The 19,720-nt window shown below is 54.0% G+C and overlaps 1 protein-coding gene across 9 annotated transcripts; it reads right to left on the reverse strand.

The window, feature by feature from the left end:
* Nucleotides 1-1,153: 1,153 nt before the first annotated feature.
* TAF5L (TATA-box binding protein associated factor 5 like) lies at nt 1,154-19,639 on the reverse strand. 9 transcript variants are annotated; one of them, XR_004975030.1, is made up of 6 exons: nt 19,488-19,639; nt 9,980-10,124; nt 9,042-9,146; nt 7,447-8,192; nt 2,513-4,714; nt 1,154-2,223 (listed from the first exon to the last, which is right to left on the reverse strand). XR_004975030.1 is itself a non-coding variant. In XM_036354861.1 (5 exons), the coding sequence occupies exons 2-5, from the start codon at nt 10,119-10,121 to the stop codon at nt 3,926-3,928; spliced, it is 1,782 nt and encodes a 593-aa protein (XP_036210754.1). In that variant the 5' UTR covers nt 10,122-10,124; nt 19,488-19,639; the 3' UTR covers nt 1,154-3,925. The 9 variants fall into 9 exon arrangements, 7 of the variants coding, with proteins under 7 accessions (XP_036210754.1, XP_036210758.1, XP_036210757.1 ...); XR_004975029.1 differs by having other exon boundaries at nt 1,154-2,411; XM_036354861.1 differs by having other exon boundaries at nt 1,154-4,714.
* Between the last annotated feature and the right edge of the window lie 81 nt (nt 19,640-19,720).

The following is a 19,720-nucleotide window of genomic DNA, read 5'->3' on the forward strand; positions in this document are numbered from 1 at the left end:
GCACCGGGCGGAGGCGCAGGAGCACTGCTGGAGGGAACCTCACTGCGGGGCGACTCGGTTCCGAAAGGCGGTGTGGATGGAGGAGGTGGTTGGCGGAGAGTGGCTTTTGGATGCACTTGGCGAAGGCGCAGAGATAGTTTATAACATGCAAACGCACACGTGGTCCAGGCCCTCTGGCCGCTCAGAATGGAGACCAAGCCGGGCGCCATGCGTTTTAACACACGCGCCAGGAAAGCTGGAGGAGAGGGTCTTGGAAAGCCCCGAGGACACACGGAGACCTCGTGGTGGGGGCATCTGTAAGCTGAGGGATGGCCGCGGGGCCAGATGGTTCTTATGTCAGGGTCGTGGTTGAGGCCTGCGGATAGCGGTCCTAGTAATGCGAATTACTATTCCCACTTGAAAATAAGGATAACATCTCACTACCCTTTTAGAAATTAGGATAAAATGGCCCGGCCGGTGTGGCCCAGTGGGTTGAGCGTCGACGTGTGAACCTGGAGGTCATGGTTCCATTCCTGGTCGGGGCACATGCCCGGGTTGGGGGTCGATCCCCAGTGTGAGGCGTGCAGGAAGCAGCCGATCAATGATTCTCTCTCACCATGGATGTTTCTCTCTCTGCCTCTCCCTTCCTCTCTGAAGTCAATAAAAACATATTAAAAATATTGATTGGCCACTGAGAAGGGCAAGAAATGCTCTAAGGTGTGTTTGGGGAAGGAAGAAGCAAAAGCACTGAGATATGAATGGATTAATAGTAAAAAATAAATAAATAAAATATGACAGCAAAGCAAGGGAAGGTTGGGTGTTAATTCTGAGACAACAAGCAGAACCTCAGATCCTGCCCCCGGGAAGGACAGAGAGGGCCCTTGGTGGAGGTGTGGTTGCCCCACGCAGCAAAATCTGGCCCCCAGTGAATAGACGCTTCATGGGTTTAGTGGCCAGCAGGTGTCAAGTTCAAAAGGGACTTCCTTTGATGGGAACTCGAGAGCAGCTGGGATTACCTCCAGGACAGTTCCACCTGTGGGTTCTTGTCCCCTGCAAGGGTGACAAGGGAGCTCGTGAGGACAGCAGCCCCGGGAGCAAACAAAAGCCTCGCCAGCCTGTGGCCCGGCCATAGAGTGAATGGACACATTTCCCAAACAAGCAACTGAAAGCCAGGTTGAAGTACAGACTAAGTTTTTAATCCATATACTTAAATACCAGTCAGGGCGACAGCAAAATGAGAAGACTACGTACTCAAAAAAATACCCCCCCCTTTTTTTTATACAACCAAGACATTTTTTAATACACGCATGAAACCAATGAAAAGCTAGTCATCGTCTCCTTAGAAGCTAGACCTTGAATTGAAAAACTTTTCACCGTTTCCCGTTTTCTCTGTTCAGGACTTTCCTTTATCATAATTCTTTCTTTCTTCCGGCCAGTCTACGGCTAAACTTAAAATTTACAATCAGATTTACTGAGCCTGTCAGTGTAAGATTATTTCAGCTGTACCCCGCCCACACCATATACACATCACAGATTCATCATTGTGGTTCAAAATAACTGAATATTCTAAAGTTTCTTTATTCCAAAAAAATAAATTATATAGCTTTTTTTTTAGGCTTTAGGTTATTTTCAATACAAAATGGTAGCATCACCCGTCCTGTCCACACCATAGGACTGCTCTGAAGAGGAAATAAGACAGCAGGGAGCCACCTAAAGGGGGCGCCCACGTCCTCTGTACACCCTTGTGGACACACAGACACACACACCCACCCACCTCATAATAGTTCCAAGATTTGGGGGAAAGTTGTGAGGGGCGTTCTAGAAGGTTTGATGACCCCACATTAAAATGAGCACACAAAAGAAAAAGAAAAAAATAGGCCAAACATGCAAATCATTAAGGGCTTCCATTGAAATCACAAACGTATATATACATGATCGGCAAGGTGAAGACTGACCAACCTATACATTTCTGCGTTTAATCAAAGAAGTTCTGCATTAAAAAACAAACAAACACAAAAGCTTCCAGATCAGTGATATTTCCACTTCTGCGAATGATTCGGTCCAATCGGAGAATTTCATTATTTCTAGCAATACGCCGTACAACCCAGCGGAGGGGTTCACTCCGTACAGACGAACGCACGCCTGCATATTCTAGGCTTTTCCCTGCAGGCCCCGTGGAAGGTGATAACTGTCTTAAGTTGCCAAAGGATCCTTCTTGCAATGTCTCAAATATATATTTTTTATCTATAAGAAACATGTCCGATTAGCACCTTAGGCTCAAGTAAAAAAAAAAAAGTTTTTTGGCACAGAATTCTAGAGTCTCCCTAGACACCCTCCTGGGAATTCTCGTGTCCTTGCCAGAAAATGACGCACACTGGGAAGCACACTGTAGAAATCCTGGCGTCATTGACATCTCTGAACGAGTCCTTTACCTGGAAATGGTTCAATACATAGTTCGAGTTCATTAAATAACACCCGCTAGCGATTTTGTAATGGGGTCTTTTGAGGAGGAGAACTGGAAGTAGAATCTCACCAAATAACTCTGGGTGGCAAGGCAGACGTCGTCTCCGGTGAGCATGGCAGTCTGGGATGTCCGAACGGTATGAAATGCGATCGGGGAGCCGCGGGAACGCCGAGGAAGGGTGATTCCAAGGGAGCTGAGCAGCGCGCAGAGGTGCACCTTCGAGGGGCCGGTCCGGCCTGGAGTCCAGGCCACACCCGCCTCTCCTCACAGCTTAAATGAGATGCCAACACTTCGTTTTTGGGAAACTAAATACATTTTAATAGAAAACAAAATACAAAATAACTCTTCTCAGGGGAAAAAAACCAAAAAAACCAGAAAGATTGAATCCTTTGCCCACAAATCAGACCTGGCGTTGTCCTCGGGGTTTTCGGATGCGTGCATGGTGCTTACAGTGTGTTTCACAAGGCGTGCATCGAGCTGCCGCTGCGATGCAGGAGGCGGGAGCGGTGACCTCAAGGAGCCAAAGGCCGGAAAAGCCACCCCTCTGACCTTACGCTGGCGGGGGAAGCCAACGCTTTCTCATTCTGCCTCCGGACTGATCACCTCACATTATTTTCATTTCTTTCCGACATTTCGGGGGCCCGGGGGGAAGGGGGGTGGAGGCTTGTTCACAGAAGTGAGCCACGAGGTCTCGCACCATCACTGCCTGAGCCCCAGGCTTCCTCCACTGGATGCACCCACTTCTAGGAACACGTCGGGGGAAAGGGGGAAGGGGGTGACCCACCCGTCGCCCAGAAATCCTCCCTTTCCCACAAGACACTGCGCTCCCGGAGCCCCGGATTCCCTGAACCTCAAAATGCCAAGCATCAGAGCCAGTGCCGGGAGCCGGACCTGAAGGTGGAGAGCAGAGAGATGCCTCTGCCAGTGCTGGGTGCCCCCTTCTCCATCATCATCATCATCATCATCATCATCATCATCATCATTACTATAATTATAATAACAATAAAAATCCTGGATGCTCCTCGCCCCCACCCCTGCATTCCTGCCAGCCAGCGGCTGTGACCTGCGACCCTCCTGGGACCAAAGTGGGTTCCCCGGCCGGTCAGCAGCAGCATCGTGGTTCCACAAAGGGGGGGAGGGGGGAGAAGGAGACAGACAGGAGGTGCTCTCACGAGGACACGGGGGCCTCTTTGGAAGAACGTGCCCCCCCACCTCCAGAGCATCCCAATTCTTGATCTTGCGTCCACTCATCACCACCACGACCTGTCCGTACCCCCTCCGCGCCCCCGCGTCCTGGACACTGGGGGAGGGGGGCGGCCGAGGAAGGGGTGTCCGCGCCCAGGATGCCCGCACGGGACACGGGGAGAGGTGGGGAGTCTTTCACAGTCAGTCAGTGATTCGATCGTCAGATGCAGCCCGGAGCCCTTGCTCCACGGCCGCCCGGTCCGTCACCACGAGGGTGTAAAAAAAAAAAAAAAAAAATCAATGTTCCTGATTTTCTTGCGTGATTCCCGTCACCAGGAGGAGGTTGCAGGCCATGAACTGCACGCTCAGGACGTTGCTCATCTGCCCCGTGTACACGCCCACCAGCTCGCCCGAGGAGCCGTCGGCGGCCGCGCTGCAGAAGCTGTTGCGGATGTCCCAGATGCGCACCGAGTTGTCCATGGACGCCGAGGCCACCAGGCTGCTGTCCGGGCTGAAGGCGAGGCTGGTGATGTTGTCCGTGTGGCCGCGCAGCTCCTTGTAGAGGCTCCCGGAGGCCAGGTCCCACAGCTTCAGCCGCTGGTCCTCGCCCGCCGACGCCAGGTACTTCCCGTTGGGGGAGAAGGCGAGGGACAGCACGGGGCCGCGGTGGCCCGTGAACAGCCTCACCGAGTTGCCCTGCTGGGCGCTCCACAGCCGCACCGTCTTGTCGGTGGAGCCCGTGGCCAGGTAGTTGGAGTTGGGGTGGAAGCGGACGCAGTCCACGTCCGCCAGGTGGCCCGCGTAGATCCGCACCGGGTACGTCCGATCGAAGGACCACAGCCGCGCGGTGCGGTCATGGGACCCGCTGGCGAAGTACAGGCTGTAGGGGCTGATGTCCAGGTCCCACACGGGGTAGGCGTGGCCCTGGTACAGCACCGTGTTGGTGAAGGTCCCCAGGTCCCAGTAGCGGATGGACATGTCCTCGGAGCAGGACAGCAGCCCCGAGCCGTCGGCGAGGAAGCGCGTGCTGTACACGGGCCCGCAGTGGCCCCGCAGCGTCTTCATCTCGGCCTCCTCCTCCTCCTCCTGGGCACGCCGGGCGGGGCCGCAAAGGGGACACAAGAAGAGATGTTTAGTGGTCCGTGTGGGAAACACAATCTCGGGGCAGCAGGTGGGGGGGCAGGGGGGCGCTGCTTGGGAAATAGCACCTACCCGGGACATGACAGGGGTCTCGCTCTTAAGGGTGACCCCAGGAGATCGGCCCATAACCGCGTGACCGAGTAAAAAGTCCCCGACAGCTCACACCCCTCTTTCCTTCCATGCGTTTTGAAGCCAAGGATTTAGCCCAGCAAAAGCTACAGCAGCCCTAACCGGTTTGGCTCAGTGGATAGAGCGTCGGCCTGCGGACTGAAGGGTCCCGGGTTCGATTCCGGTCAAGGGCATGTCCCTTGGTTGCGGGCACATCCCCAGTAGGAGGTGTGCAGGAGGCGGCTGAACTGATGTTTCTTACTCTCTATCCCCCTCCCTTCCTCTCTGTAAAAAATCTTATAAAGTATATTAAAAAAAAGAAAAAGCTACAGCAACGTGAGGCTGTTTATGGAGTGATGTCTGTGGGCAGCCTATGGTGACTTTCCTTGTGGATCCTGAGAGCCGCTGTCCGAAAAGGTTTACTTCTGAGTGTATGTTCAGCCCTCGGTACGCAGACCTGGTCTCAGTTTTCATGACTTAAAACATCTATGATAATAAAAGCGTAATATGCTAATTGGAACCGGATGGCCGAACAGCGGAACGACCATCCGGACGACCTTCCGGACAACCTTCCGGACAAAGCCAGGGCTGCAAGGGCCTAGCCCAGTGATGGCGAACCTTTTGAGCTCGGCGTGTCAGCGTTTTGAAAAACCCTAACTTCACTCTGGTGCCGTGTCACATAGAGAAATTTTTTGATCTTTGCAACCATAGTAAAACAAAGACGTATATTTTTGATATTTATTTTATCTATTTAAACGCCATTTAACAAAGAAAAATCAACCAAAAAAATGAGTTCGCGTGTCACCTCTGACATGCGTGTCATAGGTTCGCCATCACTGGCCTAGCCCCTTGCAAGAATTTCGTGCATCAGGCCTCTAGTATATGTATATTTATTTATTTTATTGCTTTCACAGAAGAAGGGAGAGGGAGAGAGAGACAGAAACATCCATGATGAGAGAGAATCATGGACCGGCCGCCTCCTGCACGCCCCCCACTGGGGATCGAGCCCGCAACCCGGACCTGTGCCCTGACCGGGAATCGAACCGTGACCTCCTGGTTCACAGCTTGACGCTCAACCGCTGAGCCACGCCGGCCAGGCTCAGTGCATGATGAATACAGAACCACCGTAGCCATGTAGCCAAAACTAACCCGGGCCCATCAGAACGGTAAGCCAGACAGGCGCGATCACCAGTAAATGGCACGCACACCCAGAGACCAGGCATGCACTGCTGGTGTCCACGAGGGAAGAGAGATGCGGCTTTAGAACCGTGACTTTCCAGAGGGTTGCAAACATTTCCCTGAAGGAGCAAGGCAAGGCCTGGAGACTCTACAGCCCAGTGACCCCTGTGATTCTCGGACAGACTTCCTGTGTGGGGGACAGCAGGGAAGACAGCCGCTCCTGGTCCCTGGGGGGAAGCTCCGCCCTACCCCCAGCATCTCCCCCACCAGGACACTGTCTGTGTCCAAAACCTTCACTCGCTCACAGGCAGGCTCCTTAAAGCTACAGCCGCCTCGACCCCGGAATTCATCAATCACGGTGGGTTTTCATGAAACCCTACCAGAATGAAGGGCAGCGAGATGAAGATTCTATCACCCATTGCCGTGGTGGGTGTATAAATAAATATATGTGTGAGCTTTAGGTTCTCGCCTAGGAAAAGGGCATCCTTTTAACTTCTACTTGAAAAAACCATTAAACTGAAATGAAGCAAAGGCTCCAATGTGTACAGCGTGGAGGGAAAATACACACGCGTGCCCACCCATGTTCAAAATGGCTGTGGCAGGCACCGAGGACCAAAAACACGTTAGCATTTGGGAGCTTACGGTTCCACTGTGACCACGAATATTAGTGCTTTCCATTCCAAAGAGGTTACAACAACACTTCACCATTTCAAGAATGACTCATTGCTCTACTCCAGAAGTTTATATAAGAACTTAACTATGGGAGTGCCCGGCCGGTGTGGCTCAGGGGTTGAGCGTTGACCTGTGAACCAGGAGGTCACGGTTCAATTCCTGACCAGGGCGCATGCCCGGGTTGTGGGCTCGATCCCCAGTGTGGGGCGTGCAGGAGGCAGCCGATGCATGATTCCCTCTCATCATGGATGTTTCTCTCTCTCTCTCCCTTCCTCTCTGCAATCAATAAAAATCTACATTAAAAAAAATAATAATTTTCATCTCTTCCGAGGTTAGGCATGGGCAGGACTCAAAAGGCTGCAGGTTACACAGCATGAGTTTGCTATCGGATGAGGGTTATAAGTCAAAAAGTCCCCGCTCTGTAAGATCAGTCACGATTGGAAAGAATATTCTAAGCCAGTGGTCGGCAAACTCATTAGTCAACAGAGCCAAATACCAACAGTACGACGATTGAAATTTCTTTTGAGAGCCAAATTTTTTGAACTGAAACTATAGGTAGGTACATTGTTATTAACTTAATTAGGGTACTCCTAAGGCTTAGGAAGAGCCACGCTCAAGTGGCCAAAGAGCCGCATGTGGCTCGCGAGCCGCAGTTTGCCGACCACTGTTCTAAGCAGATGAGCGAGGCAGCTGCAGGGAAGGGAGCAGGACCCCCCTACCTCCTCTTCCAGGATGTCACAGGCCAGGCGGATGCGGGACACGTCCACCTGGTGGGGCTCGGCTTTCAACTTCTTGGACCGGAGGCTCCAGAGTTTGATGCAGGAGTTGTCGAAGCCGGCGGCCAGCAGCTTGCCGTCGGGGGAGATCTCGGCGGCGTTCAGCAGCTGCTCCGTGTGGTAGAAGGCGTAGACGCAGATGGTGGTGAGGGAGGGCGGGCCCTCCTTGACCCGCCGGATGCTCTCCTGCAGGACGTCCAGGGCGGCCTCGTTCTGCAGGATCGGGCCCCCGGGCACGTCGGGGGGCTCCAGGCCGCCGCCCTCGCCCCGCGAGGAGGAGCCGCTGCCGCCGCCGCCGCCGCCGGCGTAGAGCTGGTAGTCGGTCCTCTTGGCGGGCTGCACGTCCAGGTGGATGTGCAGGGTGAGGACCCGGCACAGGGCGGCGTTGTTGTCGCTCTGGAGGTAGCGGATCAGGTAGTGGTAGCTGTCCTCCGGCAGGCGGACCACGTACTTGCTGTCCAGGAAGGCGCGGAGCTTGAGGTTGGACAGGATGTCCTGCAGGGTCTGCGTGGCCTGCAGCTGCTCGACCACGTCCCTCTGGCTGGCGTTGTGCAGGAACAGGCCGTGGAAGCGGCTGTAGAAGCTCTCGGCGGTGCTCTTGGGGCTGTTCTGGACCAGGTGGAGGTGGAGGTAGACGAAGAGGGGGTACAGGAGAGGCATCACTTCCTGGCTGTGCTGGGAATCGGAATCTACGACAAGAAGAGGGGCGCGCTGGACAGTCAGCATCATCGCAGAGCGTGGGGGGCCCTCCCGGGGAGCCCCCCCCCCCGCCCTGCCACACCACACGGTGTCAGGACCCTGTTTTCTGAGGCTGGTAACTGAAATATGAGCCCCAAAAAGCCCGGCCAGCGTGGCTCAGTGGTTGAGCGTCGACCTGTGAACCAGGAGGTCAGGGTTCGATTCCCGGTCAAGGGCACAGGCCCGGGTTGCGGGCTCGATCCCCAGTGTGGGGCGTGCAGGAGGCAGCCGATCCATGGTTCTCTCTCATCATGGATGTTTCTATCTCTCCCTTCCTTTCTGAAATCAATAAAAAAATAAAATAAAATAAAAAAATAATAAAAAAAAATATATATATATAGATATAAACACAATACCACAAAAATACACCCAGAGCCCTCGCCCTTGCAAACTTTAACCTTGCCCTTCAACTCTCTCAGAAATTCCAAAGACCGTAAGTTTGAGGCAAGTGGTAAACTACCTTTTTTTTTTTAATATTTCTTTTTTTAAAAATTTAAATATATTTTATTAATTTTTTAGAGATTTAGAAACATGGATGAGAGAGAAACATCAATCAGCTGCCTCCTGCACACTCCCCACTGGGGATGTGCCCGCAACCAAGGTCCATGCCCCTGACCGGAATCGAACCCGGGACCCTTGAGTCCGCAGGCCGACGCTCTGTCCACTGAGCCACACCGGTCAGGGCGGTAAACTACCGTTGATTCTCTAACCCAGCGCCGTGCCCGGAACGTAACAGGCTCCGAGGAAAATCCCCACGACGCGTTCTTCATCGGACAAGGCTCCGGGTGCCGGGTACTCACCGGTGAGGAAGGTCCGCAGCCGCCCGAACTGCACCTCATACTGCTGGGGCTCCGCCTGGCACGGGGCGGCCGACACGATGTTGGCACAGCCAGATTCTGTTTGGACTAAGGCGGAGAAGACACACAGATGGGGACGGAAAAAGAATTATTCTTCTTCTTTTACAAACATCATCTCTATTGATTTCAGAGAGGGGGGAGGGAGAGGGAGAGAAATAGAAACATCAGTGATGAGAGAGAATCACTGATGGGCTGCCTCCTGCACACCTCCGACGGGGGATCATCGAGCCCGCAGCCCGGGCCTGTGCCGACCGGGAATCGAACCCGGGACCTCCTGGTTCTTGGGCCAATACTCAACCGCTGAGCCACGTCGGCCGGGCTGGAATCATTTTGCTGATTCCCCTGGTTTCTCTCTGGCTCTCCTACTGCTTCCAGGACAGATTCCTGAACCGATCTTTCATCTTCCACCCCATATCCCACTGGTCTTTCTGCTCTGTTTCCTGGGGGTGTCCTCAACTTCACATTTTTACTACGTATTTAAGTGTATAATTTTCGTGTGTGTCCTGAGAATGTCCTTTCCTTTTAAAACCAGCATTCTCTCCTTGTTTCAAGGCTGTCAATGGTGATATTTTAAAAAAATATATTTTTATTGACTTCAGAGAGGAGGGGGAGGGGAGAGATAGAAACATCAATGAGGAGAGAGAATCATGGATCGGCTGCCTCCTACTGGGGGTGGAGCCCGCAACCCGGGCATGTGCCCTGACTGGGAACCGAACTGTGACCTCCTGGTTCGTAGGTCGATGCTCAAACCACTGAGCCACGCCGGCCGGGCAATGGTGGTTATTTTTAAAAAACATATATGTTCATTGGCTTCAGAGCGGAAGGGACCTTGCCGTGCGTCCCCCACTCCAGCTCGCCCGCCCGCAGCGGCCCGCACCCACCTGTGAGGTTGGCTGCCATCTCCTCGGGGGTCTGGGACAGGCGCAGGCCTTGCTTCAGGGGACCGTCGGTGTCCACGTACTGCCGGCGTTTGAGGTAGCAGGACACGGCCATCTGAATCTGCTCGGTGCGCACCCGTTTCATGACCTGGGGGAGGGGGAGACCAGAACACGGGACGGTCAGGGATCTGGGGGCGCATCCCATCCAGCCGGGGCGCCTCCCTCAAGGAAAGTCAACGGTAGGAAGGACCGGCCCCGCGAGCAGCTAAGAAGCCACACGAATCCCTCGAGGACCAGCCGGTGCTCGCGTCCGTCTCTGTAGTCCCCGGTGGTGATGGTACCACGGCCACCATCAGTGGTGGAACCCTGCAGATCACCCCGACTCCACTGAACGCCCAGATTTCCACCCCCCGCCCCGAGCTTTTCCTTAGAGACGCATTCAACCCGCACACAAGACCAGCAGGATCCCGGGCCCTTCAGGTCTCCTGCCGGCTCCCCAGGCCGAGAAGCAGGTGGGTGGTGGCACCCAGGCCAAGGCCTGGGAAATTCAGGATCGGGCTGAAGAGGTGCTGGGAAAGGGAGGGGCTACTCATGGGGACAGGGGATGCTATGCTCTCTCTCTCTCTCTTAAAATAAATATATTTTTTATTGATTTCAGAGAGGAAGGGAGAGGGAGAGAGAGAGAGAGAAACGTCAATGATGAGAGAGAGTCATTTATCGGCTGCCTCCCGTACCTCCTCTACTGGGGATCGAGTCTCAGAAAGCTTTGTTTAAACGGAGGGTCTGATCTGGCTGCGAGTCAGCGATGCCACAAAACACATTCATCATCGCCCCACGAGTGACCCATCTTTTCACGACGCATTTGCCCCACCGGGTTATCAGAAGTCTTCCGCTGTGTTGACAACTTAGACGATTCTGCTTTTAATCCTCGCCCGAGGATACGTTTTCATTGGTTTTTAGGGAGAGAGAGAGAGAGACATCAATGCTCAAGGGAAACATCGACTGGTGGGGCCAGGGATGGGACCTGCAGCCCAGGTACATGTCCTCGACCGGGAATGGAACGAGTAACCCTGCAGTAGGAGGGCCGCGCCGGCCGGGGCTTCGGTTATTTTTTAACAAAGGCTCTTTAATTGCGAACGGGAGGATTCTGCTACTTGGAGAGTGGGGATCCCTGCCCCGCGTTCACCTGCCCGTCAATGAAGACAGACCATTGTTAAGCTGTGGTTACTGGTAAGCGTTACTGTATCAGTTTGACGGGTCCAGTAACCCGGGCCCCTAACCTGGCTACATTTAGGCATCTCGTGTGTGTGCGCGTGTGTGTGTGTGTGTATGTAAATATTTTCAGCCCTGAGCCCCTGATTCAATGTTATATTTAGAAAAATAAAATAAAATAAAATAAAATAAAGGCATAGAGAGACGGCGACAGTACGGTCCCTCCCCAGTTTGGCCCAAAGTCAGGGCTGTTCTGTCAACCCACCACCTTTGCTTCCCCCCACCACCCCCGCCACCCTCCAGCTAAAGCTGCTTTTAATCTAACTTCAAGAACTCTTCGTCTCCAAACTCTCCCAAAGCAGCCCGATTCCTCGTATTTTAGCTGAGGCTAAAACTTTTCCAGATTTTTTACTGCCAATCTCTTGTTGCCATGGGAGCGTATCTTGTCTCAATGTGTCTCCCTTTTTGTTCCCAGCAAGAGGGGAGGAAGGGATGCTATCTCTACAGAAAAACCCACGGGCGAGGGCATGAAAGACAGGAAAACGGAGACAAGAGAACAGGCCCTGCAGTGACGCCGTGTCCTCGAGGGGCAACGATCTGGGTGCAGGTCGGAGGAGGAGGGGGAGGAGGGAGAAAGATAGGAAAGTTGCAGGGGAGTCACCAGCAAGGGGTGAAAATGAACAGCAGGAAAAACTGGCCGCATTTGGGGTCGCTGGGAACTGGTTTGTAAATTCGCATGTTAACAAATCTGCTGGTTAGTTGCCCCAAACGGCAGCTTCTATGGACCCAAACCATCATTTACAACATGGCACCTTCCCCGAGGGTGGGAACAGGGATGCCAAGGGCAGGAATGCGGGTTTTAACTCTCTTTTACAGCCACACTCAACTAAAGCACAGAGACATGCCCGGCTGGTGTGGCTCAGTGGTTGAGCGTCGACCTAGGAACCAGGAGGTCACGGTTGGATTCCCGGTCAGGGCACAGGCCCGGGTGGTGGGCTCCATCCCCAGTGTGGGGCGTGCAGGAGGCAGCCGATGAATGATTCTCTCTCATCCTTGATGTTTCCATCTCCCTCTCCCTCTCCAATCCTCCCTCTCTCTAAAAAGCAGTAAAAACATATGTTAAAAAAATCCTCAAAAATAAAAATCTGCAGAGGAGTCAGTTCCCCTCCCCCAACTGTTTTCCATAGTAATAATATCCATAAATGGACACATTAAAAAAAAAACAAACACAAAAAAAAACCTCCTTAAAATAGACCTGTCTTTGGAGAGACTCAGACATGAGATGCATATTGCAATTTCAAGTTTTACCTGCTTAGCTTTTTTAAATGATAAAAATCTTTAAAATTTAAATGGAGTTTGGATATAATATCTTTGTTAAAATTAGAGAATTACCCATAATTTTCAACTTACATAAAATATCTAAACTTTTCCAGGTAAAAATAGGCGATCACAGACCTTTATTCCGAATGCCACCTTATCAGTATTTCTGGAATTGAAAACGAGGATTCTCACACAACGCCTGTCTCTTTCTCATCTATCAGTAGTGCCCGCTGTTTAACGAATCCTCCAACAAAGTTGCTATATCAAACCAGGACATGATTATTTTCCTGCTTCATAGTAACTACTGTTCGGGAGAAACCACCGCCACACTCACAACATTTAACCACAGACAGAAGTGGGGGGGCTGCAAAGACTCATGGGAACCAGGCACACTTAGACGATGGTACCACGGGACCGCATCCTGACTCCACCCGCTCATGTTCAAATGCGTAAGATACGGTCAGTGGAGGGTGCTGGGAGAGAGATTATTCCCGAGGCTATTTTTCCATTGATTATTAGAAAGAGTAGAAGGGCTGAAACCGGTTTGGCTCAGTGGATAGAGCATCGGCCTGTGGACTGAAGGATCCCAGGTTCGATTCTGGTCAAGGGCATGTACCTTGGTTGTGGGCACATCCCCAGTGGGGGGTGTGCAGGAGGCAGCTGATCGATGTTTCTCTCTCATCGATGTTTCTAACTCTCTATCTCTCTCTCTTCCTCTCTGTAAAAAAATCAATAAAATATATTTTAAAAAAAATAAAATGACACGGGCCTTTTACATCCAGTCTCCACGCAGACACAGACAGACACGGATCCACGTGTCCCGAGGTGCAAATGACACATGAAATGGGTAAGGCTCCAAGTTGGGGGGCTCAGGATGCAATGTAGAACCTCAAAGGTGTTTTTTTGGGGGGTGGGGTGGAGGTAGGGGAAGCAGAAGTCATACAACCAGGCAGGCAGATGCCACTAGAAACGGATTGTCTTCCATGTCAGCTGGGACCTCTGGCATCTCCCCCCAGGGAAGGCTTCTTGCCGACCGCCTTCCTGCCCTCCAACTCCGCGCCCTGGCCATTCCCAACCTGCTCTGCCTCCTCCCCAGCCAGCCCACCCTGCTTCCTACCTCTGGGGGGGGTGGGGGAGGGGCTGTTTACTAGGACTTGAGATTCCTCAACTCCTGCCAAACCTAAGTCACGTTTCCACACTCCTACATGCCTCCGTCCCTGAAGTGCCCTCCTTCAGTCACTCCCCTTGCAAGCATGTCTCCTGACCCCCCCTACGTCACTGCACTGTCACCCAAGACGTACAGTCTCCAGCCAGATCGCATTCCTGCACTCAAGTCTAAAAGATATTTCCTCTTCTAAAAACATATATATTATTTGTATTGATTTCAGAGAGGAAGGGAGAGGGACAGACAGAAACTTCAATGATGAGAGAGGACCACCAACCGGCCACCTCTCACCCCCCCGCCACTGGGGATCGAGCCCAGGCATGTGCCCCGGACAGGAATCGAACCCGGGACCCCTCAGTCCGCAGACCGACGCTCCATCCACTGAGCCAAGAGGCATTTCTATCTGGATGTTGCACATGAAGCGAAAAAAGGGCCAGCAACTTACGATCCTTCTCTCTCTCTCTCCCTCTCAATTCGAAGAGGCCACCAACTCCTTCTACCGTTCACAGGATTCTCTGTTGGGGCCACTGCTGTTCTCCACTGTCACTGCTGCTGTGTGACAGCACAAGTCACTTCTCATCCGGGCTATCCCAACTTCCGCCCACCCCTGGCTCTACCTCAAACCACCTTTTACTTATTTTTTATTACAATATGGTTTTATTGATTTCAGAGAGGGAGGGAGAGAAACATCCATGATGAGAGAGCATCATGGACCGGCTGCCTCCTGCATGCCCCACACTGGGGATGGAGCCCACAACCCGGGCCTGTGCCCTGACCGGGAATCGAACCCTGACCTCCCGGTTCCTAGGTCGACGCTCAACCACGGGGCCAGGCTGCCCTTTAGAATGCAGCCCGAGGAACAGACAGCCCCGGGGATGCTAGTCCCACCCACAATGCACTTGGCACTCCTGCCCTCCCCCTCACTCAGTTTCCCTGGGCTGGGGCCGTCCTTCCGTTTGAAACTCACGTCGAAAATAAAGGGAATATCGTCCGGCCTTTGCTGGGAACCGACAATTCACTCTAAGCTCACAACGTCTCTAGATTTTTAAGGGCCAAACAGCGTCAAATATTTGATCCCCACTGTTTCGGGCACAGAAAAACGGTTCCTATACGGAACCTCGTTAACGTAAGAGCAAAGGCGACCCGTGAAATGGACCTCCGCGTCCGCCATGACCCCGCTTCACAGAGGAGGCTCGGGTTCGCTCCACCTGCAGACAGCGCTGTCGGCAGAAAGGGCAGGAGGCGTCGTGCTCAGAGCATAAGGGAGGATGTGTCTCCCGACGTTCAGCATTCTCCCAGAATTCAAAGGCAGCAAGTGAGGACTCAGAGGTCTCTTAATGACATGAGAGAGAGAGAGAGAGAGAACCTTCAATTTTCCATAGAGTAGGACTGTCCAATTCGACTTCCTGCACTGACAAAACTGCTCTAGGTCTACCAGCGGTTCTCAACCCGTGGGTCGCGACCCCTTTGGCGGTCGAACGGCCCTTTCCCAGGGGTCGCCTAAGACCATCCTGCAGATCAGATATTTCCAGGACGATTCATCGCAGTAGCCACATGACAGTGATGAAGTAGCCACGGAAATAATTTCATGGTTGGGTCACAACATGAGGAGCTGTATCGAAAGGGCCAGGAGGTTGGGAACCGCTGGCCCACACTGTTTAAATCTGTAGCCACCAGCCACGAAGCAGCATTGCAACCAGGGAACTGAAGGCTGAATTTCAGTTACAGTAAATATAACTGACCACAGGGGGCGATGGGTACTGGACGGGCCCACACAGCTCTGGAGCCGAAGCGTTACTGTGTGAAAGGATGTATCGTGTCGGCACCTTAGCTTACACACGTGAACTCACCCGGTGGCGCAAAACATTTCTGACGACTAAATTACCAAATCGCTAAACGCTCATACTTTGTAAGAAAAAAAAAAGAGCTACCTTTTGTTACTGACAAACACTGTCCGATTACCAAGCGAGAGATACATTTCAATACATCTTCCCAGAAGGAAACTTAATTAATAGCCTGCTAAACAAAGACTTCTGAGTGGAAGTTCTCAGTGGTGTTTCCCAAATCCCGCCAGTACCCCTCCTTTCAAACCTCCTTCAAGTTAAAAAAAAATGATGCCCTGACCGGTTTGGCTCAGTGCATAGAGCGCCGGCCTGCGGACTGAAGGGTCCCGGGTTCGATTCCGGTCAAGGGCATGGACCTTGGTTGCGGGCACGTCCCCAGTGAGGGGTGTGCAGGAGGCAGCTGATCGATGTTTCTCTCTCATCGATGTTTCTAGCTCTCTATCCCTCTCCCTTCCTCTCTGTAAAAAATCAATAAAATATATTTTTTTAAAAAAATGAGACGGGAAAGGGGATTTTGCTTCAGCAGAGCCACTGAGCAGCAGTTAATGTCAGTAAAGTGTCAGAAAGGTAAGCCCACACCTAAGACAACCTTCCCCTTCCAACGAGAAAATTAAAAAGAAAATGTGCTTCACTTAAAGACAAAAGAATTTGGGACTGTAGCTAAAGCCCAGATGTCTGCTTCTAATCTTTACCTTACATATACGTATTCAGAGGTCGAGTACACAAGGCAGCACGTATATTAATTCATGAAACGATTTCACTCCAACTAATCACTTACACCGTCAGCATCAGTGTCCCCGGGGTCGCCTCAGCCACTCTGAACCATCAAGTTCCATTTTCCAGGGCACATCACCTCTGCATCGACCCAACCAGCCATGACAGAGCATTTCTGGGACCCTTGGAGGGTGCCCTCCGTGGAAACGCTACCCAGGCCATCAGCACCCACCCAGGTGGGCATAACGCTTCTCATTCCTCGTGCACTGCATCCGCTGATGGTGTAAATACCCCAAACTGGCTTCGACTGAGCTTGTTTCAGCCCAAACAGCGTCTGGTTGTTGGGAATAGGGTAACTGAGGGAGTGCCCTGTAATAGGAGAGATTTGAACCACGTGGTACCGCCCTCTTGGGAGGGCGAACTGCCTTATAATCAGGCAGATACCGCATACCCGTGAAGTTAATTTTGCAGAGGGAAGACCTCAGGGTTCCTTCGTGCCTCCTCTAAGCGCTCTTTCAGCTTCCACACGTGGATTAAAATGTCTGTGTCTGGCCCGGCCGGCGTGGCTCAGCGGCTGAGCGTCGCCCTGCGAACCAGGAGGTCACGGTTGGGTTCCTGGTCAGGGCACATGCCCGGGTTGTGGGCTCCAACCCCAGTAGGGGGTGTGCAGGGGGCAGCCCATCCATGATTCTCTCTCACCATGGATGTTTCTCTCTCTCTCTCTGTCTCTCTCTCTCTCCCCTCTCTTCCTCTCCAAAGTCAATAAAAATATATTTAAAAAGAAACAAACAAACGTCTATCTCGGTTAAGCCACAGGCCCACAGGACGCTGCCAGGACAAGTGGATGGGCCGTCTCTACCTTCAATCCAACCCCACACGCCCGCAGGCCCTGTTAATCCAAAGAGCTAATCTGACGGCCTCTGTGCTCATCTTAAAAACGTCCCACTGCTTCCGCCCGCGTGGAGGGTGAAAAGCCCTCCGTCTCCACCGTGTCATTTCAAGGTTACTCCTACCCGCCTGTGTGTGGGGGGGGTAACACCCACCTTCTCACTTCAGCTTTCCTCAGGCTCCTCCATTCGCCGGAGCCACCCACACCGGCCCTCCAACCTGGTCAGGCTACGTCCTACCCAAGCGTCCCAGCTCAGCTCAGCTGCGCCATCTTTTCCTTCCAAAAGCTTCCTTGAGCCCAGCTGGCGTGGCTCCGTGGTTGAGCGTCGACCTATGAACCAGGAGGTCCCGGTTCGATTCCCAGTCAGGGCACATGCCCGGGGTTGCAGGCAGGAGGCAGCCAATCAATGATTCTCTGTCATCATTACTATGACAGAGTAACAGTAATTCTCTCTCTCTCCCTCTCCCTTCCTCTCTGAAATCAATAAAAATATATTTTTAAAAAACCAACCACATACAACCGCCTCCGCCCAAATACACACACAGTCCCTGAGCAGTGAAGTGAGGCCTTCACCCACCATCAGAGGCAGGAGCACACGCAGACCTGACGTTCAGAGGCAGGAGCCTCAGAGCCGTGCCAACAGACGCCCATCGGACTCGTCGCTGATCACAGAGAAAAACGCTTTGGTTTTTCTGGTTTAACAGTGACTTTCAAGGTGGGAAGGATGGGGGACCTCATAAGACAAAACCAGTTAGTTTGCTTCACGGTTCACACAGCGAACTCGGGCCGACAGGGCACCTGGAAGGCCTTTCGACAGAAAGGGAGTGATGACAGCTAACAGTTAATATTCACAGCGCGCTGCCCACCCGTGGGGCCCTTTCACCTACCCCAGCGGTTCTCAACCTGTGGGTCGCGACCCCTTTGGGGTGGCCTAAGACCATCGGAAAAACATCTATAATTACATATTGTTTTTGTGATTCATCACTATGCTTTCATTATGTTCAATTTGTAACCATGAAAATACATCCTGCCTATCAGATATTTGCATGGCGATTCATAACAGTAGCAACATGACAGTGATGAAATAGCCACGAAAATAATTTTATGGTTTGGGGTCCCCACAACATGAGGAGCTGTATTAAAGGGTCGCGGCATCAGGAAGGTTGAGAACCACTGGCCTACCCTATTCCTTCCTCGGTCCCCGTGCAAGCCCCACCTCAGTGGCTCCATTTTGCAGAAGAGGAAACGAAGGCGCGCCGAGGTCACACACGGTTCCAGGTTTCAACCTCAGGCCTGTGTAGTTAGTCCCCCAGCCCCCATCCCCCGGGCGAAGTTTCTCCGAATGTAAAGGTGTGGCATACACTCCCCTTCCTACTCTCCTTTGCAAGATTTTTACGCAGAGCCGGACCCAGGCTGGGGACCGCGGAGGCGCCGTCCTCACCTCCCCAGTTCCTCCACCCCCGCCCCCCCCCCACTCAGGTATAGGACACACTTGTATCACCTCCTACGGTTCCTCCCAACACAGCACCCAAATGCTGCTCCTGAGCGGGAGCGACCATCCCCAGGTGCCACCCTGCAAGGTCACAGGTGAGCTCAGGGGCAGGCGAGCCCGCGCCCCACCTTTCGGTGCTAGAAGCCCACGCGCCCGCCGCGAGATGCGCACGATGCAGACACTTTGGCACGTGCCGGGCGAACGCAGCAAGCCCTCCCGGGCTCCACTTCCGCCAAGTCTAACCGGACAGGACACCCCTGTCCTGACCATCCACTCGCTCCGGACCCCACGCCTTACCTGGCGATCGCGAGTCCCGCCTAAGCGCCCCCGTCTCCCCCGGCTGTCAGGCGCAAAAGCCCCCGCAAAGGCCACCTGGCAGGTCGGTCTCCCTCCCGATCTCCCCTGTCACCGGCGCAAGTCGGTTTCACATCCTCCGCCCACCATCACCATGTGCGAAGTTGACTCTTGAGTTCGCCCCAAAGACATTTCCTTTTTCCTTCCACGAGAAGGAGACCTGGACCCGGTGCCCTCTTCCCCCCCCCCACCCCCCCAACGCCTGGCGGGTCCTCCCAGCCGATCGTCCGGCCCCGGCAGGACCCACCCCGCGCGGGAAACGCACCGCCCAGCCAGGTGTCGCCGCCGATTGCAGGCCACGCCGCCCGCGGCCGCCCGGGACTCGCAGGCCCAGGGCGGAGGCGCGGCTGCCGCGCCCGCGCAGCGCCGGCCCCGCCCGCCCCGCCCCCACCGCCGCCTCCCGCGCGCCCCCGGCCCCGCCGCCCGCGCGCCCCCCCCGCCCGCCCGGCCCCGCCGCCCGCGCGCGCGCCCGGCCCGCGCCCCCCCTCCCCGGCCTCCCCGCCCGCGCGCCCCGCACGCACTGAGCATCCCAGGCGGCTCCGGCTCCCCCCGCCGCCGCCGCCTCCGGGATCGGGCCGCTGCCGCCTCCGTCGTCCCTGCTGCAGGGTCTCGCTCCGCCGGGCGGTCAGCCGGGCCCCCGCGCCCCGCGCCCCGCCGCCCCCGCCGCGGCTCTGGGCGGCCGCCCCATGACTGACGGACGCGGAGCGCGCCGCGGGCTGGGCCGCTCGGGCCGCCGACGCGCAACCGTCTCCGC

This window comes from Myotis myotis, unplaced genomic scaffold, assembly GCF_014108235.1.
Source record: "Myotis myotis isolate mMyoMyo1 unplaced genomic scaffold, mMyoMyo1.p scaffold_m19_p_21, whole genome shotgun sequence".
Taxonomy (NCBI): Eukaryota; Metazoa; Chordata; class Mammalia; order Chiroptera; family Vespertilionidae; genus Myotis; species Myotis myotis.

Coding starts and splice junctions, on each gene's coding strand:
- TAF5L (XM_036354861.1), bottom strand. CDS start 10,121: ATGAAACGGGTGCGCACCGAGCAGATTCAGATGGCCGTGTCCTGCTAC. Junction 8,193..9,041: donor GCTGCGGACCTTCCTCACCG/GTGAGTACCCGG, acceptor TTCTTGTCGTAG/ATTCCGATTCCCAGCACAGC. Junction 4,715..7,446: donor GTGACATCCTGGAAGAGGAG/GTAGGGGGGTCC, acceptor CGGCGTGCCCAG/GAGGAGGAGGAGGAGGCCGA.